Genomic DNA, 24,853 nt, shown 5'->3' on the forward strand with positions numbered 1-24,853 from the left:
ATTGTGCTCCATATATTCGATGCACACAGATATGTACACAATGCCAAATATTTGTCTCCAGAGCACGCTGCTTTTGTAATAACGGCAAACAGAGCCCGGCGCCAAACTCTGAGTTCTCCTGCGGAGGATCAGGCAGTTACCATGGAAACAAGTTCGCTTCGCACTTTTTCGTGAAAAGTCGCACTGGTCGTTTTCTACGATAATGCGCAAACTATTTGTGGGGGCCTAAAAAAGAGAGCCTCTTTCGCAATGACGGGTTTTTGGTATGCAGTATAATTTACGAACATGGGATTGCATCGGCACATGACGTTGCTTGGTATATTCGGGATACGAGTTCCCGTATCATAATCATCATCATCATCACGATCATCATGATTCCTCAAAACGCGAACAAATAAACTTCAAAACGTCCAGGTGCATAGTACTTGGTACTTGCGCACTTGGTGTATTAATGACGAGGTACCACGGCGTAGCGGTGCCATAGCACCTCCAACAGAAAATGGTATGGTTCGAGTCCAGCTACTGGGGCATTTTCATTAACAGCATATTGTGAAATGTAATAGCAAGTTTTATCTCGAATCTCTGCTTGATGGCTTCTCAGAAGTGAAGCCGGAAATTACCAAGAGTGTCGTCGCGGCAACCAAAGCGCCGGCCGCAAAATTCGGGTATATAATAATTCATTGCGAATTTCGATTGAAATATTTTGCGCGATGACGCTGCGCATAAAAAAAGAAAAAGGAGAAAAGAAAACGTGTGACAGCGTTTATTTTTTTGTTACGTTCGAACTCTCGAGAAAGCAATTACTTAGCGCGCTGTCTAGCTGGGGTTTTTGATTAGGAAGGCAGCGTCGTTTCCTAGCAGAAGTTTTTCTACGCGCCCTTTCTTCCTCTGATTTCCCAGGTGGCCACGAATGCATCTGACGTGTGCAGAGGACCGAGAGGAATGATTTGTAAGTGCAGCTGGATGAGGACGCAGCTGCATTCGCGGGGCCCTGCTCTGAGTGTCGGCTGAACACGCGTGTAAAGCCACCAAAGCGACCTCACCCAGCGGCTGAACAAACTGGATGTGGGCCGATAATTTAACGACGGCTTTTTTTGCAAAAAGGCTGCGGTAGACCAACATGTCGTCGCTGCGTTGTACTTGTGTGCGGTGCTGCGTAACATCATCGTAACGTACGACAGGAAATGGACAGCGTATATAGCGACTAAGAAATACAGGATAAAGCTACTTGTGTTATTCTATACTATATATTGCTTTGAGTGAGAGTCCTTCTGTCCTAAGGCGACCTACCGACATGACAGGACTACCCCATATCGGTATAGTTGCAATGAGGTAATCCTGTAACACTGATCACGGAACAGCATCAAGTGGAGATGGTCTGCTAGCATTTACCGATTTCATTTTGAGCATCTTCGTTTGCGTCTCCCGATAAAAGTCAACTCACTGAGTTGGCATTTTTTTCCCCGTGGTCCGTCTTCGCGGTACGAAGCGGAAACAAATCGTTTAAATTAATCATTTACCGTAATTTCATGCGTATTAGCTGCGGCTTATGCCCGATTTCTTTTTTTTATTCTTACGGGCGCTCTGCGACCTATCCACCGGTGTGGCTTATCTCATGACTATTTTTCCCTGGTATTTTCCCCGTACGCCGGTTTTATCGAAAGCGCTGACAGTGTCTCTGGAACAGCGCCAGCACCAACAGACAGTGCATGAACAATGCGTAACAGGGGCGCGTCCACACACGAGTAGACTGACCTTCCTGGTGCCTTCCCCCGAGCAGCTTTAACAACAGTGGTGACAGTGATTCATGTCTTCTGGAAGGTCACTGACCCGTCAGTTCAGGAAAATCCCGCAATAAGGGCACAGTCCGTTCTTGGTAGAACAATAGAACTGACCTCCTTTGTTGTATACCATGCCGAGTTGCCGATCCCCGAGTATGGACCACAGGGGTTATGGCCTTCTCTATGGTCTCCTTTGTCGCACAAATCAGTGGCGTCGTATTGCCGGCGGCTTATCTGCGAGTGCGGCGTATTTGCCCGAAAATTTTCAAAACTTTCGTTAAAACGAGTCCTGCGGCCTATGCACGTGAAATTACGGTGACGGTCACCGTGACTCTTTCGAGCCACTGGAAATGGACCTCTCCCTGTTTGGAAACAAATGGCTTCATAGTGTTCGACAGCGCCACCAATTTGGTAGACTTGAACTACGCTCGAAGCGGGAGAACAAGGTCGCGCCCGAAAGCCACGGTCTTGGGGGGGGTTACGATGGTCCCTGAAAGGGATGCGACCTTTGGTCTTACTTTTCTTTCAGTATAGGAGGCAGCGAATAAGTGCCCAATCGTGGAACCCAGCCCTCCCCTTCCGATTTGTTTCAATTCCAGTCTGTCTACCAACGTCATGATGACGTTTCTCGGGTAGAGGCCTATTGTTATCCAAGGCCAGGTCGTATCCTCCGTTCTGTACAAAATGGGAAGCGATGTGTGAGATGAACGCGTAACGCCAGACACCAACAGGACCTGTGCTGGTCAGCTTAACTGTCTAGCTTGAACAGTTTACAGAAGCGCTGCGGTTAGTAGTAGCAGTGCAGTTAGTAATGTAGTCTGTAAACCATGACAAAGTTACTCCGCCGTAGAAATTATACTGCAGCACCACCAGGTTCCAGGACTCGTATAGTATGCCGACGCACTACTTGTGGTATAGTGTGATGCAGCTGGTATACTGCAGCAAATACTCGTAGGGCGTGACTTACACGTGCCGCTGTTTTAAACACGGGTACAGTGCTTTGTACCAGGTGTCAGTGGCTATGGCGCGACGGCTGCTGAACGAGAAAGCGTCTACTCGTGCGGAACGCGTTGAAGCGTCACGAGCGCAGGGGAACGACGAACGCTCCGTGCCCCTTTTGTTGCTCTGTTGTTTAGCTTTCTCGCAGGCGTTCAATGTCAACATATCCCAGTCACAGCTAGCTTGTGGACAGGAGAAATGCACGGCATGCAAAGGAGCTTGTTGGCGCGAAGCTGACCGTACCAGTAGCGCAGCGATAGCGCTGTTTTTGCGCAGTCCTCGCAGAACTGATGCTGAAACGTCCGCCCTTGGTAGACAGCTGTGCGACACGGCTCGTTGACCGTCCCCATTGAAGTACGCATCTGGGCGTTGTGAAGCGTTTGTTACATTGTCCGCGTATAATTGCCTCATCTACTACAACGGTCCCCGCAAGCCAATCCTCCCAGGTGCGTCTTGCCCTGTTGAAGAACCATAGCTTAATGCCAGGTTGGCGTTCCATCCGCGACGCAGTCCTGTTTGGTCTGCTAAGCTTCCGTTATTTTCGCGACGGCAGCTGCCATCCATCCATCCATGCTTCGTCCTTATCAGCGAGACACCTGCAATTCAACCGCCTGACTCTCTTCGTGCTTCTCTTGTGTCGTCGTAACTGAAGCGCTTGGTTCAAACTACTGCGTTTCAGAGGGTACAGACGCCTGCATACGTATGGCGTGCGTCACAACCGATCCGCTAGTGTTCACATACATGGGGGTGGCGCAAGTAGCAGCGAATACGCGTCTTTCGTGGCCTCTTTGTCCACGAAGCCTTATGGCAGAAAGGCTCGTGTCCACGTATGAGTGTGACATGACAGAAGCTGCTGCCAGCTCGAAGCAAATGTACTTAATTCAGTATCTTCTTGCACACTCCATGTTTACAGCGGCCATATTGGAATTTGTCTCGCACAGATGAGAGGCTCCTCAACACGCATGCGCGAAACGCGACGCTTGGTTCTCTTCCTGCAGGTCGGTGCATGCGCGGGAAAAGTTCAGCTCAGGCGAACGTTCTGCTGCAGAAGATCTCGCACGCGGCTGTTGCCAAGGTAACCAACGTTTGCCCGCGTCCACACGCAATACAACGCAGTAGGGTGAACCATGCTTATTGGTCCTGGTAGACTAGCTGCGAACATCTAGCATGCTGACCCTGAAGAACTGTAGAGGAAGTCAGCTTTCCCGTTTGACACCGAAGAAAGAAAGAAAAACCGGCAGGTGCAGGATGGCGCTAACCCGCTATATTGAGGTGACCAGGACGCGAGTGATCCATTAGGCCGTTACAGGATTTGAGGGTACCGCACCCCTCGAGATATCTGCAACATCTCCCATGTCCTTGAGGAAGCGAGGCATGTTTATACTGAATCACACATGTTTCCTGGGAAGCAGATCTCTGAACGTTCACACGACCTCGTGACTCACGGCAGATAATATACCGGAAGGAGGAGACTCCGCCGTGCCGTGCTCACCATCCCAAGCAGCACAATGTACTGGAAGTCAGGTGCATTAGGGGTGGACGGCATGTGTCTTATCAATGTTCTGTAGTTTCATGAATCTGTTCAAGGCCTTTCATCTACTCGTCCACCCCTATTGCACTCGACTTTCAGTGCATTTTGCTGCTTGGGATGTTGCTTTGCAGGCATTCAATCCGATATCAGTTCTTGTCGTGGCTAATCACTAATTCGTGGGCCGTACTTCGCATACACTATGCGAAGCCCTCTTGAAAAAGGAACGTTGATAAGTGTGGGAATACTGCACCTTATCTTCACAGTGTCCTGTGGAGTTCCTTTCTGCTATCTCGTTTTGTGGGGGTGCCTGTTTTCATGTATGTGATTTCATTCCTGCCTGAATTCATTTTTTTTTTCGAATGGAAGCACGGAATCCTGTGCACCTTAAGGACATTTAGTTAAAAATGCCGGCGTGTATGAAAATTAAAGATAAAGTGCAGTTGTGCAGCAACAGTATGGGGGCCCACTGGGTTTTTTTGCCGATGTTGTGTGGGCAGCTTCGATGTGAAAATGTGCAAGAAGCGCCAGCTGTATTCTATTGGCTACGTACTCTTCGTGTCGAAATTATTCTGCGTAAGCATTCTGCGGGGCAGTTCTTTCCTAATCCCCACACAAAGGAACAGGTGTCCGCCCATTTCATCGAATGCCTTTTCGTGGAACGCCGTTCCATCGACCAAGGTTAGGTCAGGAGGGCCTTCTACGTATTTCACAAGTTGCCGCAAGAAAAAGCGGCGGCCACCGATTCGATGAAACGTCCATTTTCGACGAAATGGCGTTCGATGAAATGTTACGGAACCCGTTCTACGACATCAAGCCCAATGGACCTTTTCCGAGTGCGCATATTCGCCATGTTTTATGGTAGGTAACCGGTGTCAAAGTTGTGCGGACGTCCGAGGCCGACACTCGACGATACTTTGTACTCGTAATCAGTACAATACTTCTTCATTCCTTTTGCAATCTTCTCTCGCTAATTTTACACGCGACGTGTCAGTCCGAAAAGTACCCTTGGCTCATTTGGGGTCGAAATACGAGGTTTTCCATTCCGACGCCACCGGCGACACGTACATGGAAAGGGCCCATTTCGTGACTCAGCCTCGCGTGATGTTCCTGTCCAACGTCGTTTCCGCGGAACGGACCCCCAACGGTTAGCTATTTCATTCCCTACTCTCCCCCTCTCGTCGCCATGGCAACGGGGATGAAAAAAATAACAGCACGCCCAAGGACACGGTACGGGTACATCTGCCCCGCGCAGCCGTCGCGCCATTTTCTCGCTAGTTTCCCTTTCTGAACATGTTTGGTCGTGCCAACGCAGTAAAAATTCCTCTGCTCTCCATAAGGAGGCAAAGCGAACGTGATTGGTGTCCCTTCCGTCGCCGTAAAAACTTAGCCCGAGGAGAAAGCGACCGTGTTTTACGATTGCCGGTCTTCAATTACCCCCCACGTCCATTCTGCAATTCTTTCCGTCTCGCAAGCGCGCGCTTCTCATTAGCAGCGCCATCCGTGCCTCGTCTGCGCTGAATTTGCAGACGGCGCATTAAATATTGAACGGAGCTTGAATAAAAGCTGACGAGGGACAGAAAACGTTGCCTGCACGGAATACGAGGACAACTCATTGCAAAGGGCGAGGGGCCAAACCGGTTGCTAGGCAACCATCGATGCGTGGCGTTCATAGACCTGCAGACGACGCGACGGCTCTGGAGTGGAAAGGAACTCATCAGCCGCGTTGCTAGGCGACCAGATTTAACTCCCCCTTCTCCCCCCTTCTCGTTTCACCGGTGACGCGGGGAGAACACTTCACGGCGGATGTCATGCATTCTCCGTACTTTTTTTGCTTTTTGTGTTTGGCGAAACTGCAGGCCGTCTTTGGCGGCTGTGTTGGCCCGACGCCAGCAAAACCGGTTTTTTGTTTCTTGTTTCTCGGTGGCAGACGATTGCTTTCTGGCTGTCAGGGACAGAATGGCGGCGGTTGGACTGGTGCAGGAAAGAAGGCGCGCTGAAAGATAACGAGGCGCCAGCTGGAAGAGTGCGTTCTTTTGTGTTGGCGCTTCGTGAGGGACGGGAGGAAGGCTGTTGTCGGTTGAAAGAGACAAAAATCTGTGTCCGTGGTGGGAAGCCTCGGTCGATGAGGAAGCTGTACAGCCGCCATCTTGGTCACACGACGTCCTCGTTTCGTTCCCATTCTGCGCCATAAACAAAAGCCTCTCTACGGGGCTGTTGGTGGTCTTTGATGGCAGAACAAGCGCGACTGTAGATGCATTTGTGAGAGCTGCTGGTTTTATTTTGGCCAAATTGTGCGATGTGCTACCTGCAGGTGCTATGCATATCAAACGCCCACATTGTGGACAAATTACAAATAAATTCAGTTAAGTACATAAGCATTTGTTGTATTTTATGAAGTTAGCTGGTATCCGTGTCGGTCGTTATCATTTTGGCTGCCATATCTGCACGGTGTCGCAGAAGGAATTCTTGGAACATTTCCCTCTTATCGGTCTGGACTGTCTAGGCTTGGTCTGGGTTATCAACTCAACTTTTTCTATGACAGCTGTACTCTAACTGTAGTCAGGGGTGCAACGAAGAGGCGGGACTAGAGCCCCCCGACATGTTGACTACCTTGTATGTATGGCGCCAGTCCGTCACAGTGGCTGGGGTTGATTCGCTGAAGCGCTGAAGAAATGTGATCACCACTGGCTGGCGATCACCATTTTGCCTCGTAAATATGGGAGCAAAGATAGTTTTTTGTGCCGCAAAAACATTTATGGCTGCGTCCCCGACTGTAGCTTAGGTTCAGCTCTCCACAGCTCTGCACACACGAACGCTACGCTAGCGCCGTTTGGGATTTTGAACATATGAGATTTTAAACGGTGGATTCTTAACGGTGGCATTTCAGGATACCCCCGAACAAACAAACGTACACGTACTCTAAGCAGTGCACCAACAATAATGTTTCCATGTGAATAGCTGCACGTCACACGTTACATTCTGCGCGAGTACATGTGTGGGAGACGAGATCCACATTATTCTAAAGCGTCGCTCATTGGCTGGGTTTCTTACGTCACCGTTGGCTTTGGATGGAGGAGGGCAAGTGCGACAGCAGACGGGGAAGGGTGTTGCACGGGCTTTTGTTCGATAGCGTTACTATAATACATCTACCATATGCTTTGAATGCTCTCCCTGTTTGTAAACAAATGCCGTCATAGTGTTCGACAGCGCCACCAATTTCGTAGAGCTGAACTATATGCTCAAAGCTAGAGGAGAACTAGGTCGCCCCCGAGAGCCACGGTCTTGGGGGGGAGGATTACGATGGTCCCTGAAAGGGACGCGACCTTCGGTCCTACTTTTCTTTTCAATAGGAGGCAGCGAACAAGTGCCGATTCGTGGAACCCAGCCCTCCCTTTCCGATCGGTTTCGGTTTCAGGCTGTCTACCAACGTCATGATGACGTTTCTCAGGTTGAGGTTTATGGGCGTCGTGCACCTTTTTTGTTTATTTGTCGCGCACTGGCTTTGTTGGCTGAATTTGTAGCGTGTTCGCCTACTGATCCCTAGGTTGCGTGTTCGGTCCCAGCCGACGACGCCAGTCACCAGTTTGGTGACTGGGTGAATTCCGCTGGTCGCTGTAGTGCAGAAAAAAAAGTTGCACTGGGCAAGCGTGCACGTCACACGGCTGCTTCAATCCAACGTGTGTCGCGTTTCATTGGTTCTTCCGTTCGTTTCTAGGCTGAACCCGCACCAGCACATTACACTGCGCTGCACGAAAACGACAAGCGGAGTTCTCCATTACGCACAACGACCTACTAGATTATAACGACCATGTCATAAACGGCAACACCTATATGAGGAGCTCGTCCGCACGATCCGCTAGGAGCGCTACTCACCAGCCTGCGAGATCTACATCATGATTGGACATTTGAAATTCGAACGCGCAGAAGCGGACGTATGACTACCGTAGCAGACGACAGCAACAGCGAGGCACGTTAAACACGGGGTGCCGAGATTTCGCAGCCTCAAGTGGGCAAAACTAGTCCACAGACCGGACGCTGTGTCGTACGTTCGTGATCATAGTTGTTTCGCATCGTAAAACCACAAATTATCATTAGTCTTGCCTCTCCCGCACGGTCTATATGCGGACTCGTTTCTTTGCTGTGTGCTTTGTCCTCAACGGGCGAACACTGAACAATGATAAATTAGCGCGGGGTCATTTGTTCCGTGGCTGCTGTATCAACGCGGGCGTTGTTTGAACAGCTGGAAGAACTGAGGCGCAGTGCCCCCACTATCAGGACTTTGTGCTTGTATTGTTATCTCTCCTGCGTTTACGACGGGGTTCAGTGACGCTTGCGTGTAGGGATTCTGCACACAAGCGTGGAAACATCGTGCAGTAACATAATAAATCGATTTAGCGTTGTAGCTGCAAAAAAAATTGCACACTGTTGTTGTGTCTTTCTAAACGAAAAACAATGCATCCGGTGCCTGTTGGACACCGTGACAGTGGCACGACCTTCTGTGTTATTGGTGTGAATGCTAAAGGATCAGGCCGCTGTCGTAGAAGCACATGTCAGGACGGTTACTGTAAGATGTTTTGTACGTTGAGGACGATCTGTGGCGCTATAGGACGTTCCGTTTGTTGTCATTTTCCAGTTCGTTGCTCGGAATGCCAGCAAGAGATCAACAGTTCCGACATCATCAGCCACTTGTTCCTGGTGGAGCAGTTAGCCAACAACAGCACTGAAGCCAAGAGCGAGAGCAAAGCCTACAATTGCACCAGTTGCGAAGACAGTGCTTCTGCTACCGGCTTCTGCACCGACTGCCAGGACTGGCTCTGCGACGCGTGCATCCAGGCGCATCAGCGGGTACGAGTCACCAAAGATCATGTCATCCGCACGAAGGACGAGCTCGAAGGCGAGAAGCCCACGACGCTGGGACAGAAGTACATGTATTGCGAGACACATAAGCAGGTATGCGGTTTATGAGCGATTGTCTTGTGTGATATATTAGCATGACAACATTGGTGCCGCGAAACCAATATGCAAGTGTATAGCATGTGACGTGTAGGGTATCAGGTTCCCGACAGTGAGCTTTGGCGGTGTCGTCTGGCAACCGCGTCACCATGTATTCACACGAGCAACATTTGCCTGAATACTCCAGCGGAAGATGCGTAAAACGCCATAGCTTTCTGCTGCCACATGAGTGTGAGCGCTCAGTGTCGTCTTTTTGTGTTCTTCTAATCATAGGGAATATATTGTGGCCCAGCCACAAGATATTTCGTAGCAGACGGCAGGTGCGATGGTGTCGTCTGCCATTTGCGCCGCTCCCGACGTTCCGGCGCCGTATAAACGCTCAACATAACACATGGAACTTTTACCCAGTGAGCAGCATTTTTCTTTTTTCTTTCAGTAGAATATTCCGTGGGCATCTCGCTGGTGTGAATGCACGATCACTGTCCTCGCATTCCTTGCGAGCTTCTGCTTGACACAGGTTTACAAGACGGCAGTCCGAATGGGCTCGCTTCGATACACCCAGCAGGGCCAAGATACCCACCTATCCCAGAGATTTTCCCGGCACACTTCATCAAAGTCCTTATATGAATGTAGTTAGTAGTAGCCGATACGGGTGTCAACCCTCACCCATTCTTTCAGAATTGCAACACAAACCTAAACTAAAAATCCTGTGCGAATTCGTGCCTTGTTCTGGACCCGCTTGCTCGAACGTTGAGGAAGTTCCTCAGTGCGTCCACAGCAGCTTTGTCGGTGCTCCACGAAAGAGCAGCGTTAAGGACAGTACTGTGTGCCCTAAGCACTAGTACCGTAGCTACCGAGGAGTTCCATCAGCGTTCCTGGTGCATGCGGACCCTGATCACGACCTACTGGATTATAGGGACCGTGGAGGACGTTGTCGAGGCGAACCTGAACCAAACGTGTGGAATATGTTCCTCCTGACAGAGCCACGTACCATATAAATCATAAGGAGATAGTCGATGATGTACATATCGAGTCATGAGATACGTAAGCTGCTGTTACTGTGCCTTGCTGTAATGAAAGACTATCCCGCTGAACGTGCCGCCTACGTTTTGGGGACGGCAGGAACTGCACCTGCTTGCATTTGACACTCGATAAGAGAGTGACCGTCGCGTGGCCGCTACCTAGTCGCGAGGCAACACACGCGCTGATCTTGGAACCGATGTACAGGTCCTGGAGGGGAAGCCACACGCGCCGAACGCACCGAAGCGGAGAATTCTCCGCTTCGTCTGGGTCGCGCGCCAAAGTACGTGTTCGCGACTTGACCAGACCGTTTTCCGTGTCCACGTTGCAGTTCAGCGTGAAGGGTTTGCCGTCTCTCGCATGGCTGCAGCACGTAGAGTAGCCCGCCGCACTCGGCGGATCTTGCAGGCTTGTAGGTCTGCATCTGTAGGTCTTTGCGTTCACTCGCTCTTGATCGCCTGGTCCTGGAACCTGTTTGCTGGCATATGAAGCATTAATTGAATTCAGGGGCGGCTCAAGGGGGGGTTTTACAGGGGTTACTGTAAACCCCCTGAATTTGTGAAGAGGACGCAAATTCCCATGGAGGTGGGGCGCCAAAGTGTTATCTCAGGCACCGCATGCGAATAAAATGTCATAAACACTTTTCCTGAATCGATCAAATTGCCAGCATAGTCAAGGCTTTGTCGACTGATGCGGTGAAGCTCACGACGACATGACCTGAAAGTGTTCACGGGTTCCGGGACGTTTTACACAACTCTGTCTCATGTGTGCCATGAGCTGTATTTGCCACCTTTTGTCATGCAGACTTCCTCGAATTTTTGGGACCCGCGGGCATCAATTGGCGGTGGGGGGTGGAAGGGGGCGCCGGTTGGGATCTGGGGTCCCCCCTGAAATTCAGAACGTTGCGCCGACCCTGATTGCATCGACGGTGTGTCTGTCTACGCCGCAACTGCGAATAGGTGCACAGCGTCTGGCACACACCAGACGGGCGGTACACGATATAGTCTACACGATATACGGGCGTGCTGAAAAGTTATTAGCCCAACGAGCGCGCTCCTCGCCATTTCGTAGCTTCGGGAGTTCGCTTTTGTTCCGCCTTCGCCTGCGCTGCTTGGGAGGCCGTTGAATGGTCAGGGACGTGTTCACAGCCACGTCGCAGGTTTGTGTTGACTCTGCAAATAACCATAGCAACAGGAGAGCCAGGTGGTACACTTCTCGGGGTGAGCCCTCTGTTCCCTGCCAGCCCGTGCGTCTATGATCGTCGGCATTGGGAGATGAGACTGAATGACGAAAACAAGTTCGACGTTCGCGTTGGAAATAAATATTTATTTGCTAAATTTGGAAGGCAACGCATGGCGACCCAGTGCGCACATATCGCACTCATAAAGATGTCTTCGCCACCATGTGGGGAAAAAGGAGCGAAGAGAGCGTGGTGAGAGAGAGAGAGAGAGGTAAGGAGGTGAAGTATTTCGAAATAATACCGTTGGCTTTGTGTTAAAGGCAGGGCCGGTGATAGGGGGGGGGGGACGAGTAAGGCGACCGGCTTAGGCCCCGCGCAGGCCTAGCACCGGCCCTGGTTAAAGGGACCATGAAAAGGTATTTGACAATTAAGCCTACGACCATTTTCAATTGCTTCCTCTATAAGCACTCACCCTGTGAAATATTAATTTGAAAATCGTTCAGATAGGGAAAATGTTCGCGATTAACCACGGCCGAGAACGGCGACCGCTACAACCCGGCTGCAAGCAGGGAAGGGTAACGGTAACGGAAACAGAAACGGTATATTACCGAAATTGGAGATGGTAACGATAACGGAAACTCATACCACGGGCCTCCATTACCGGCAACAGAAACGGAAACGAATTTATCGTCCGGTATTGAATTCGGGTAATGGCTATTCCTGTTGTGCGATGACATTTGAGTGACTTTTCATGTTTCGTTTTTGTATTTTGATGACTCCATTCCCTGTAATGCTCTATATACTACACGAGTGCATGGAAACAAAGCGCAAATTGGATCTCGAGGGTGCATCCCTCACATACCACGCCCCAGTCCTCAGAACTCCATGGCATCAACAGATGACCATACTCCACCATAGCTCGAGTATGCCAGCCTATGATTTTTAGTTACTTATTTTGTACTTTTTTTTCTTTTCACTATGGCCATCGCAGTATTATTTACTATCGAGAGCGTCCGCTTATGAATGCGACATTGGATGAAAGTTACGCCCGTCTTGAGTTGCTGGACTCCTAGTGACTGAAGACTGAAAACACGTTCCTACATATACAGTCAAACTCCTTTACAACGAAGCTCTGGGGACAGCAAAAAAAATTCGCAGTAAAGGTATTTTCGTTAAAAAGGATGTCCATTATTGGACCTATAGGCTCCAGCGGGACCGCAAAAAAAATTTGTTGTAGTGGTATTTTCGTTAAAAAGGTGTTCGCTATAAGGGAGTTTGACTGTATTTTCTTTTATCTTGCAAGATGTGCGCATCCCAACAACGTAAAATTACTTGTGTAGTGTGTACGCGTGACACCGAAGCAGCACGTGGGCAAAACAGGGTGCTGATAGAGCCGGACGGAAACAGTAACGGAAACGAAATTGAAAGGCCGGTATCAGAAACGGATAACGGAAACGAAATTGAAAGGCCGATATACAGAAACGGAAACGAAAATGTAGCAGTAACGAAAATGGAAACGGTAACCAAAATACGACCAAAAGGCTGCAAGGCAAACTGGCCGTGACGTCAAACACAGGTGATGTTTCCGACGATTGGTTAGCGGTCTTTCCCGAGCAAACTTCGTTGCGAAATATATTTTAATTTGACCTGGAACTAAGATCGTATTTCATCGTTGAGACCGAGGCCAACCGGAAGTGTGCCGTTGATTGTCGGCATGTGGTAAGACGACACCGAGATTCCGGATGTGGCGGCGACGCAATGAACATATCCGATTCTTCGTCAGAAAACATCTCTGTCGGGCCTTTTGGGAGTTGCTGCGTACTGAACGATCCCTATAGACGCTTGCCATCGTGATAACGTGACTTGCGATAATGATAATTGATACTGCGATAGTGATAATGCCATCGCAACTAATCGCAGTTGTGCGTGTGACTCAGAACTATTGGTTCCGGTTGGTACCGTTCGACGAAGGCCACGTTATCAACGGCTTCCTAAAGCTTTCGAATCCGCAAGACCATTTGCGTCTCGCCATATTTCTACTGCTTTCGACGACAGATGTCCGACAGCGTGGTTTGTTGTCCAGACCGAAACCATGAACAACGTGGAGCCGCAGATGATGGAAGACCGCGTTGAAGGGACGTATCTGGCGGTCGCGTCCTGCTATTTTTGCGTGGTGGCTGCGCCAGCGGTGCACTGAATACGGTAAAAAGGCGACGTGTTTATCGTAGTGCGGGATCGTAAGAACCTTTTCTGGCAGAGTACTCGGAATCCGCGATAATCATTTCATGGTCCCTTTAATACTAGGCTTATATGCAACAACCCAATCAAGCTGTCTATCGAGCTATATCCTGACAAATGACACGACATGAATGTCAATTTGATCCTGTATAGACCTTCCATGCAATATTTTCGTGAAGCTTCAGGTAACTGTAATAGGGGTAGATTTAGAGATTGCGAATAAAAGAACAGCAGCCAGTAGACGATAAATGTAGAACAGAATGCTTTACTCCCCACGCGCTCTCCAGGGATATGACCAGGATTTTCATCTTGGGTTGCGGGGGTGGGGGTGTCTTGTAGGGGGGGTTCTGGCCTGTATTTGGGGTGGGTTGGTGGGAAAATCTCTGATTCGCTGTCCTGCAGACCACGGCGATTGCGCTACTACAAAGCAATTGTCTTTTCCTTTTTATTTTATTTTATTTTTTTACTTGCGCCCTGGCCGTTGGACGGCTTGTGGCATAGTGTTGGCAAGGGCGGAGCAAACGGGAACTTGCGAAGCTAAGAAGTGGTTAGAAACGCACCCCAGATATACGAACGCGGTGCCGTCATCGTAGACAAGGTGAAACAAGGAAGAAGAAAAGACATTGGAATGTTCTAACCACAACCTACTAGATTACAACGACCATGTCATAGGCACCGACTCTCAGCGCCGCATTTGGAAGCTAGCGGTGGCGCTACTGATCGGCCCGGTTATTCCTTCCTCAACTTCTGCAATACTTTGTACTTCAGCTTACCTTAGTATTTTTGTACAAGCGGTGGGTGCCCCACGGAAGATGTTTCATTCTAAAGTTGATTATCATCATCATTCTACGCGTTTTCATAGGAGCTATTGCTGTCGTCTGCTACGGTAGTCGTGCGTCCGCTTCTGCCCGTTCAAAATTCAAATTTCCATTGTCCAATCATGATGTAGATCTCGCGGGCCGATGAGTAGCGCCCCTAGCGGGATCGTACGGACGGTTTCCCGGTAGGGGTTGCCGATTATGACATGGTCGTTATAATCTTGTAGGTCGTGGTTCTAGCGCGGAGCGTTCATTCAGAGCGTTCAGAACCATGTCCACTACAAACGTTTTGAAATCCACGCGGACATATGCGGATAAACTCGCGCGCCTCTGCGGTGCCCGCGGTTATTCGCGTTTTATCCGCAAATAAGCACTAGTATCTCTGTCGACGTCCACTAGGGGGAGCCACAAATCAGGGAACGCGGTAACTCCAAAATGGTGTCGAAGTGTGCCATCGTTTACATTGCTATGCGTTTACCTGCAATTATCTGCTTATTAATTGCTGTGCCTTTAACTATTGGGCTACTGTGGCCAGGGATAGGAACTGAAAACCGCTAAAACCCCATATTTTTCGCTGAACCGGAGCTGAACCAAATTTTTTTTTTTCGCATGCTAAACCAAACCATAACTGAACCGAAAAAAATGTAGGTGGTTACCGGTTCGCAAAACGATTCAGATGTAATATGCGTTGTGAGAGATCGGAACTACGCGCCTAAAAACATTCATCATAATTCTTTTATTCTGTATATAATATTTTCGGGTGTGAAAATACCGGCCATCCCTGAGCAGGATATAAAAGGGTGTAGTATACGATGAGTGAACATAGAGAGTACAGTATGCTACCCCAACGTTGTATCTGAAATGCAGATCTGTAACACGTGGTGTTGCTGGGAACCACTGCTGTGTCGGCAACAACAACAAAAGTACATTTGCGTTATTTGAGAATCGTAAGGATGTGCTTGCTTTTAACCCGTGGCAGTCTGCTCAAAATTCACTTTCCTGAACCAGTTCGAACTGGTTTAAACCGGTTCAAACAGATTTTCTGCTGCTGCGGATGTGAACCGGAACTGAACCAATATGACTGAATATACATTTTTCAACTAGCACGGTTGTGGATACGGTCGTAGATCTTACAGGCGAGGATGCTATAAATGTTACCCGCACTCGCCTTTGCCCTTAGTGTCATGTCATACAAAGTCTAAGCCTACCAAACATGGGCGAAGCTGGCACCATTCTATTTTCAAGCTGTGTGAGTGACTCATAGAAGGTCTGACCATGATAGTCCCAGACCATATCGCATTCCATAAAGGTTTTGATGTTATCCTGCGTGATTGTATATCTGGCCTTGCTACTTGCTCTCCATCGGGGCACTGTTTTGAAAGTTACTCCCCTGCAGGAACAACTGAAGTTGTACTGCGAGAGTTGCGACAAGCTGACTTGCCGTGACTGCCAGCTCCAAGAGCACAAGGACCACAAGTACCAGTTCCTATCGTCTGCGTGCGAGCAGCACAAGATTTATCTCAATACCTTGCTGGCCAAGATCAGAGAAAAGCAGTCGTACATTGAAGGTGCAAGGAATCTGGTCACCAAACGGCACCATGAAATCACGCAACACGAGCAGAAGGTCACAAGTGACATCAAAATGTTTGCAGTCAGGTGAGCAACATCAACTGTCCTTGAGGAAGCCCCTGGGGGCTTACGGAATACTTACGTATATGTGCATTGTACCAGATTCATTACGGAAATCAACAAGCGGGGAAAGCTCCTGCTGCAAGAACTCAATGACATCTGCAACAAGAAGAAGATGCAGCTGTCTTCTAAAAACGAAGAGCTAATGTCTCTCTCATTAAAGCTAGGCCAGTGCCACAAGTTTGCCGAAGCAGCCATCAACCGCGGAAGTGATGTGGCGTTGGTGTTTAGCAAAAAGGCGATATGTAATCAGGTAAGGACCAATTTCAACTTCTCTACTTTTTTTCTTGTCTGCTATGCAAAGTTAAGTCAAGGAAAGGTTGCTAGATCCAAGGGAGGACGGTGACGATGTCACTTGGCTGTAATGCTCACGTAAAGGCTTCTGGGGAGAGCTGTTGCCCAGTTCTAGTGTACGGTCTTTCAACAGTGTAGTTTGAGACAGCGTAACTTAAAAACTTTGAAAAAGTGATCCCTTGCAGAACTCTAATACTACCTCCCTTTGCAATACTTGGAGCAAGCTTGCAAGCTTGCTACTTTGCAAGCTCATCGGTGTTTTTGAAACTCCTAAAAAAATACATGGTTCGCCATATTTTTTTGTTTGACACCAAAGTTTATAATGGCGAAACAACAGTTAGTACCGTCCTAGGTAAATATTCCCAACATTACCGAATATCCTCAGAATGTACGAATAATGTCCTAACGATTCGTACGTCCGGCGGATATCCTCAGGATATCCGTCGGACGTAGGAATCTGTGAGGACATTATTCGTACATCCCGAGGATATTCAGTGTCGTTGGGGTACACTGTTTGCACAGCCCTGAATCTTGTCTCTAACCACAGTCAGGGAATGTAGTAGAAGTGCCGCTGCAAGCTATGTACCTATAGCAATTGTTAGGCTGCCCATGTCATCCGACAGATGCGGACGGTCCTCAAGACACGATGCGAGATTCCTAACCCACAACACGTGGTGGACATCCGGTTCCTGTACGAAGCCGACTTCCTCACGAACCACATAGCCAACCTGGGTTGCATCACTGTGGACCAGCAACCAGTCGTCGGCACACCACCGTGGGCCAAGACGTCCCCGCTTGGCCCTGGTCACCCTGCTCCTCCTAACCAGCATGCCCCTCCCAGTCAGCCAATACCCAACTCTAGGTCCATGCCGGACTCTGTGCCGTCTTCCACATCGGGCCAGCAGGTACGTGCTCGTAGACTTCAAAGTCCCGGTGCGACTTACCAGCATGCCCATGTTGTGAATGTGACTGAGAATTTTACTGCCCTTTTAATGGTGTGGCTAATGATGATTGCCGTTCTCTAATAAAGCGTATATGCCTTGGTTACTCATGGCATAGCTGCAATTATAAGATTCGATCAGATGCTCCGAAGCACGGTGCTTGCACAGGTTGGCACCATTCTGAATGACCTGTTGCGCTTGTTTGCACTAGCATTCTTGTGTTTTCCTGTGAAGTTTTTTGTATATGAGAAGCGTACACGATTCTGTGTACTGCCTGCTCTTTGCACAGTTACGTTGCCGTGTCTGTTTTTGTGTGCAAACTGCGGAGGTGTGCGTCGAGGGGAGTTTTGTAGTGCTGCCACAGTAGAGTGTGTCTCTGTTTTGTTTTCTCTCTTCATCTGTCACTCTTTGCCACTATGGCTGTGGGCTGAACAGAAGTTTGTTGTCGTTGCACACACAGTCCGCGCCGAGGTACCACCCCCAAGCTGAGAGCTTCCACCCGTTGTTGCACCCTTCTGCTACTTCTATGGGACACTATCACGTGCGTACTTTGTCAGAATCTTCCTCCCTCTCCTTTCCCCCCCCCCCTCCCCAATGTTGCCAGTTGTGCGTTCCTTCTCTCTGGCCAATCAAACCCTCTCGCATTTGGTTTACATGATATGCACTTTATATTCTTGGTTTCTTTCTCTTCTTTTTTTACTCTGCTTGCACATTCATTTCAGTTCTTCCAGGCTTTCAGTTCTCTAAAGTCTTTAACTGATGGAGACAATCTTATGGCCTTTGTATTCACTTTTGTTTTTCGTACGATCTTTCCGTAGACGCTGCAGGAAAGGTGTTTCTTTACGCTGGAGAGCTTTTGTTTTGTGCTGTTGACGTATGGGTGGTGGTGTGGCTGTGCAATGCTGAGGTCATGTAACAGGTGGTAGCATACTTCCATGGGATATGCAGTTGTATCTGGTAGCGAAGCATTTCCTTGGTGCTTTTGCTTTTGTACGATGGATGAGTGGTGAGGTATGTTGGTGAAGTTTGCATTGTGGTGCATGTGTAATAGCTTTCGTGTCTCTAGCCTATCGTGGGTGATACTAACTCTGCGGCAACTAATCTCCTGATTGAGCTTGTGGCTGCAATGCATCCTCAATTTGTTGTTGTACCTGACAATCATCTTGTTTGTGTCTGTTATTATGGCAGTGAGTGGTGAACATTCTTGTGTGCACAGCAGCATATGCCATACCATAAGCTTCTTACATGGCAAGATTTAAAAATTCGCTTTTGCTTCCTTGTGTATGCTTTTACTGTACTTGTAATATATGTGTGCTACTTTGTCATCTACGATAGCAGCGTTCATTTTAGTCACCAAACTCCCCGCCCTTGCTGTAATGACGGCTATCTAGTTGCGCACCTTCTTAGTGCACACCTTCATTATGCCGTCAACATGCCAGAGGTAAACACATTGGCATTTGAGAAAATGTTCGTGTTGGATATAGTATGGTTGTATGCCTGAGAAATCAGTCTCAAAGGACTTCATAATTAGAGCCTGAAGTTTTTGGGAATTTTTTTTTCTATATTTGGGAGGGGGGGGTAAAAATTGGGTAAATAAACATATGCTCTAAATTCATGCAAATTCTTGCGGAAAAACTTCCAGTGTGTTAAATTCAGGGGTTCAGTTACTCAAACTAACTGTATTGGTTCAGTACAAATGGTGACGTAACTGCATTCGCTGCCAAACAAGTTAGAGCGCATTCCTACAGACTTCTCAGCGAGGGCAATTTTCCGGGTAAAAATCGGGATTCACCCAAAAGAGGCAACCTTCACTTCGGGGTGCAAATTCGGGGAAGAATCTGGTTGAACCCTAAAACTTCGGGCTCAATTCATGATGTATAATTGCAAGTTACATTTCTATGAGGCTACACTGCATTTTTTGGTTTGTCGCGATAATAGCAGTGAGTAATCATGCCCAACGTCAAACCCTGTGTTGAGCACTTTTATCCCACGTTTCACACGATGCACTTGTGCCCGTTTGCCTTTCTCACCCACAGTTTGCGCAACGACAGGGACCCATCCCGCCACCCCCATTACACGCGATGGGACAGCAGCGGCCCAACTACGGTGCACCTCCGCCCTATAGTAATTATGGACCCCCCCAGCTGCGCCACTTGCTCAACCAGGCCCCAATTAACCAAAGAGGTGGTGTTCAGCAGGCCGGAATGTCTCCCCTGAGCCACCTAGCTCGCATGCCGGGACCCGGGATGAGTCCGCAGCAGCAGTCTATGCAGTTCTCAAGCCAGCAAAAACAAGTAGCGCAGCACATGATGCAAAGAGGAGTTCCGAACTCAAGGCAGCAGGTATGCATGTGTGCTAAATTTGGCCTTCCTGAGCACAAAGCGTTGAAGTGCCTGTATTCCAGGATGAAACAAAGTGCTAGAGCACTGCACGGGGTCGGGCTTGCCCGAAAATTCTAGCCCGGCCCGAGTAAAGCATCCTTTTTGTGGGCCCTAGCTGGGCTTGGATTTGACCATTATGGGCCCGGGTCAGGCCCGGGCCTGTACCTTGCCGGGTCTAGGTCGGTCTCGAGCCTATGTTAACCCCTATGTTTAGACCCTGAAGTTTTCAGGTTTTATATTTCTCCAAATTCGGGGGGTAGAAATTGGGTCAATAAATTGATGTAGAAAATTTGTGCAAATTTGGGCAGAAAAATTACCATCAGACTGAGTTTTGGGAGAAATTGGGCATTATTCTATAATAAATGTTCACTGTACCGTTTATCCAGAGTGCCAGAAGTAAGGGGCAGTCGCATACAGTATTTTGTGAGAAACTAGTATGTCGATGCCTTGAGGTGCCTAGCCTAGGTGCAGTTTTGCAGGTGGAAATCGGGTTTAACCCTAGATAGGTGAACCTCAATTCGGGGAAAAATCAGGTTTAACCCTAAAACATCAGGGTCTACCTATGTTAGATAGCCACGGTCAAATTTTGCACCCTGACACACTGGGCCGGGCCAGGTATCCATAAATTTCTCGGGCTCGGGCCACGCCTGGGCGTAAAAGTGCGGCTCGTGCAGTGCTCTACAAAGTACAATTTTTGTAAGTGTTCTCTTTGAGGGTGTCCTTCCCCACGTCCACCTCCGTGGTGTAGTTCATCGTGGTACCCACAGTTCCGAAAGTGCCATATCACAGTGATGTGTTCCGAGATGGAAAATGTGCAGGGTAAGATGATACCCAAATTTTCCTTGCACCAAAGTTGACACCCTAAGATAGTGGCATCTCAGAACAAGCTGCAGGAAATGACAACGAGGCTAGGTGGATATTCTCAGTCTTCCAAGAAAATGTGTCATTGGGTTAAGCTGTATTCATTCCCATTCCTTATTTAATTTAGTGATGAAACAATTTTCTAAAAATTGGAAGCCATATTTTGTTGCTTAACGACAATCTGGCACTAAAAACGAAAGTTGAAACATGGTTGTCGTTATTCTTCAGGTCTTGTCTGCACAGCAAACAATGGCAGCTCAGATGCATATGAAGCAACAACAGCTACAGCAGCAGCAACACCATCAACAGCAGCAACAGCAACAGCATCAGCAGCAACAGCAACAACAGCAACAACATCAGCAGCAACAGCAGCAACAACAGCAACAGCAGCAGCAGCAGCAACATCAACAGCACTTACAGCAAATTAATTCGACGAGCATGCCAATTTCAATTAACTCATCGATAACCATATCTCCTATAAGTGCTGATAAACCTAGGTAAGCAATAGCAACTTTTGCACAGCAACATCTAAGAAGGTTTGCTTTAATTTAATTGCTTTAATGCATATATGTAGAGAGCATTCCATTTACTGTGTATTCACACGAGCGACATTCCGTAGAATACTCCAGCGGAACATGCGGAAAATGTCGTAGCTTTCTGCTGTTACGTCGTTTACGTGCACGTTTCTGTGTCGCGTCTTCACATACAGTGCTATGAGGAATATCCCGAGACACAGCCGCCAGATATTACGTAGCAGACGACAGGAAGAGACACTGACGTTGCCATTTGCTAAGTATCGTCTGCTAAGTGCGCAGTATGCTACTACCGATATTCCGGCACCGTATGAAAACTCAACATAACACGCGACCGAACTTGGGCTACGTGGGCAGTGTTTCTGCTTTTTCTTCCGCTAGAATCTTCCGTCAGGATGTCGCTCGTGTCAATACACAGGTATTGACAGGTAAGCACTTGTATGGCAAGAATAATGCTGGCACGCACATCTCTGCAGCATCTTTCACGGATAGGGTTGGAACTTTGGAATGATTGCAAAGTGCTCTTGAAAACTTGATGTGTGCGAGAAAGGACAGACTTCAGCCATAACTTGAAAGCACGGCACATTGTGCAGAATACACAACACTGAAACTGTATTATCCTGTATTCCTCTGTATTGCTCTGTAAAGACCAAGTGTCCTTCTGGAGGGCTCCTAACGGGTCAGTTACTAATTGACCTAATCTGGCACATGCCACAGCGTGCACCTAATGCTCCCGACACCACATAATTAGGGCCTGACTTTTTCGGGTTTTATTTTTGGCCAAATTCGGGGGGTAAATATCGGGTGATATTTTTCATTTGAAAATTCGGGTGTATTCGGGTTAAATCCCGTTACGGCATATTCTGTCGTCAGGAATTCGGGTGATTTTTTTTTGTTTAATAAAATTTGTCTTAACATGGAACTAATGTTTAGCAATGATATCAAACTTTATTTTAATGCACGCTTACGAGTGTGCCAGGCGACCCTGATGTTTTCGGGTAGATTCGGGTTAAACCCGAATTTTACAGATTTCTTTCGGGGGGTAAATATCGGGCGGATACGGGTTTAACCCTAAAAAGTCAGGCTCTACACATAATGTGGTGACTTGCCTGTCATTAGTACACTCTTGATTTCATGTGCTCCTGGCATTGCTTCTATTGCAGAAAAAGTGCGCTTCACGTAATGTTAATTTTCCTACTTTGTCTCAGGCAATCTTCAAATGGCAGCCTGCCACGGCCCCCACCACTTTCAGCTGGCACCAGTATGCAAATCATTCCCCAGAGTGTAGGCAACAGCAACTCACAAGCCTCAAAAGCACAAGTCATAGTGCTGGATTCTGCAAGTGCTCGTGCAGCAGCAGCTCTACAGCAGCAACGAAGGGCAGCGTCGGGGAGTCCGCGGGATGGCACGCCGCCTTCTGCCACGAGGTTGCCCGCCCACATGATTGGAAGCAGCAGCTCTGGCTCTCCACGGCTGTCAGATGCAACAGCTACTTTAGAAAGGTTAGACACTGCAACTGTGTAACTGTGACTCTTAACTCCAAGAGATGAAAATGTGCTTCCTGGTTTAAAAAAAGAAAAAAGGCTCAAGGCATGGGCCTTTTCTTCAGTTTCAGTCAGTGTTGGTAGGCCATTTCTAAACACAGATGTCATTCTTGTTAGCAAAAATGTTGTCTGACTGGAATCTTGGAAGCATCTGTAGGGAGTGACTTTTTCGGGTTAAACCTGATTCCGCCCGGTTATACCCCCCCCCCCCCCTCGAACTGACCTCCGACCAATTTGGGTTGAACTCGATTCCTCCCCAAATTCCAGTCACTATGAAATCCTCAAGTGACGTTTCCACTGAAGATGAACAAAGGCGTAACACATGTAAGAATGGGTCACTTATGTTCCCAGCAGTACACCCATGTGTGTCAACACTGTCTATGCCTTCGGGGATTACCACTGGGAGGTCACAATCCCGCAAAAAAACAAACAAAGGGAGAAAAAAAAGACCCGATAACACCCGAAGGCACAATTATCGCCCGATGTCTCCTCTAATTGCAGATTTAAAAATAGCGCCTGATTTTTACCCCCCGAATCTGAGAAAGGCATTTAACCCGAAAAAGTCACTCTCTAGTATCTGTAGTGATAGTAGGTAACCTACCTAATGCATACAGCTGCATCCAGATGGAAATCTGGGATCAGACATCCAAATTTGCCCCAGATCCACCCCTGCATATCACATGATATGAGTTTAAACAGTAGGTAAAGTCACCCTAAATGGTAGGCGTCACTCAAAAATGTACAAACGCGGGCTGGGAGTAATACTGTCTGGAAAATATGTAGAATGAGGTTGTCTTTGCCTGTCATTCAGGAACAGCTCGATCACAATAACCCCGGTGGCACCTGCACAACCGTCCTCGTCCTCGTCAACGGTGGCGTCATCGTCGTCATCACCATCACTGTCCGTGGTGAAAATTAAGGAAGAGCCAAAATCCCCCGGGGAGTCCGAGTTTCCGTCATGCAGCGGAGATGTGCGCACAAGCGGAAACAGTCGGGCCAGCCCCCCTGAGTCAGCCGCTGGTGCAGCCTCTCGGTCGCTGGTGAGTGAAGTAGGCCTCTGTCCGAAAGAGAGTTCTCTGACAGGCTGTCTTCACACCCGTCTTGATGTTCTAGACCAAGTTAACTGAGATGTGTGCCTACAAAGCTTTAAAGCTTTTGAAATGATCTTTCCAGAACAGAACAATTTATGTAAGAACTGTTTGCATTCACGAGGATTTTTGTAGCAAATTTTTCTTGTAAATCGCTGTGTGGGAAAACATTTACAACATAACTGGCAGGGTAACTCAATTTAAAAGAAAATGCAGTATAATCCTAATAGTATAAAGGAGAAGAAACAGAAAAGATATCTGCGCACAACAAGCAACTTTGAAACAGTTTTTCTCCTTTTCTTTTGTTTTTTAAGTGTATGCAATGACAAGCTTCACAGAATCAATGTAGCTCTCATGGACCACATTTATTGATGACTCCTTTAGATCTTTAACATTAAGTGGCACTGGCAACATATTTACCTAGAGCGCAGTGGCACCAAGGCAGTGTGGCTCTTGCATGCTGACGTCAGCTTTAAAAAAGAGCTAGTGTGGCCCACACCCTTGATGGAAGAGTGGTGAAGTGCACTAATGCTTGTTTTCCAGACAATTTCTGCATGTGTTGTTGTTTTTTTCCAAAGATAACTGAATGATACATGTTTTTCTCATTTTCCTTGTCCATTCACTATATGCTACGATAGTATGTCCCTGTGCATGAGCGAAAGAAAAGGTCAAAGAAAGTGCGTGACAAAGCGTCTGTCCACTGAGAAAGCAGCAACAAGAGGCATTCGCAGACGGGCAACAATACTACTGTGAAAAACGTGGACCTCATGTGTAGTTGTTGGGGTACCTCATTTAAGAGCGATCTAACGAGACCGTTCTACGTGCACTAGGGGAAAGGGAGAACCTGACTGGCTGCGTAAAAGGCTGACCAACTTGCACAGTGTATTATAACTTTCAGGCAATTGAGATATTCTTGTTGGTTCTTAGGGATCCAATCTAGCAAGATTTTTGCTGTACCTGTTTTGTAACTTGTTTGCTGCGTAACCACAAAAGGATAAAACT

General features: G+C 48.1%; 1 protein-coding gene across 4 annotated transcripts in view; it reads left to right on the forward strand.

The window, feature by feature from the left end:
* Positions 1-24,853, forward strand: part of LOC135393944 (E3 ubiquitin-protein ligase TRIM33-like) — a 57,691-nt gene that overhangs the window by 26,879 nt on the left and 5,959 nt on the right. For 2 of the 4 annotated variants that reach the window (XM_064624308.1, XM_064624310.1), the window contains exons 2-10: positions 8,945-9,261; positions 15,917-16,176; positions 16,252-16,462; positions 17,106-17,408; positions 17,905-17,985; positions 19,481-19,786; positions 20,915-21,183; positions 22,428-22,721; positions 23,575-23,803. In XM_064624308.1, coding sequence (XP_064480378.1) covers positions 8,945-9,261; positions 15,917-16,176; positions 16,252-16,462; positions 17,106-17,408; positions 17,905-17,985; positions 19,481-19,786; positions 20,915-21,183; positions 22,428-22,721; positions 23,575-23,803 — 2,270 coding nt within the window. The remainder of the gene's footprint in view (positions 1-8,944; positions 9,262-15,916; positions 16,177-16,251; positions 16,463-17,105; positions 17,409-17,904; positions 17,986-19,480; positions 19,787-20,914; positions 21,184-22,427; positions 22,722-23,574; positions 23,804-24,853) is intronic. The other 2 variants (XM_064624309.1, XM_064624313.1) reach the window with 2 other exon arrangements.

The sequence above is a fragment of the Ornithodoros turicata genome, chromosome 5 (genome assembly GCF_037126465.1).
Source record: "Ornithodoros turicata isolate Travis chromosome 5, ASM3712646v1, whole genome shotgun sequence".
Taxonomy (NCBI): Eukaryota; Metazoa; Arthropoda; class Arachnida; order Ixodida; family Argasidae; genus Ornithodoros; species Ornithodoros turicata.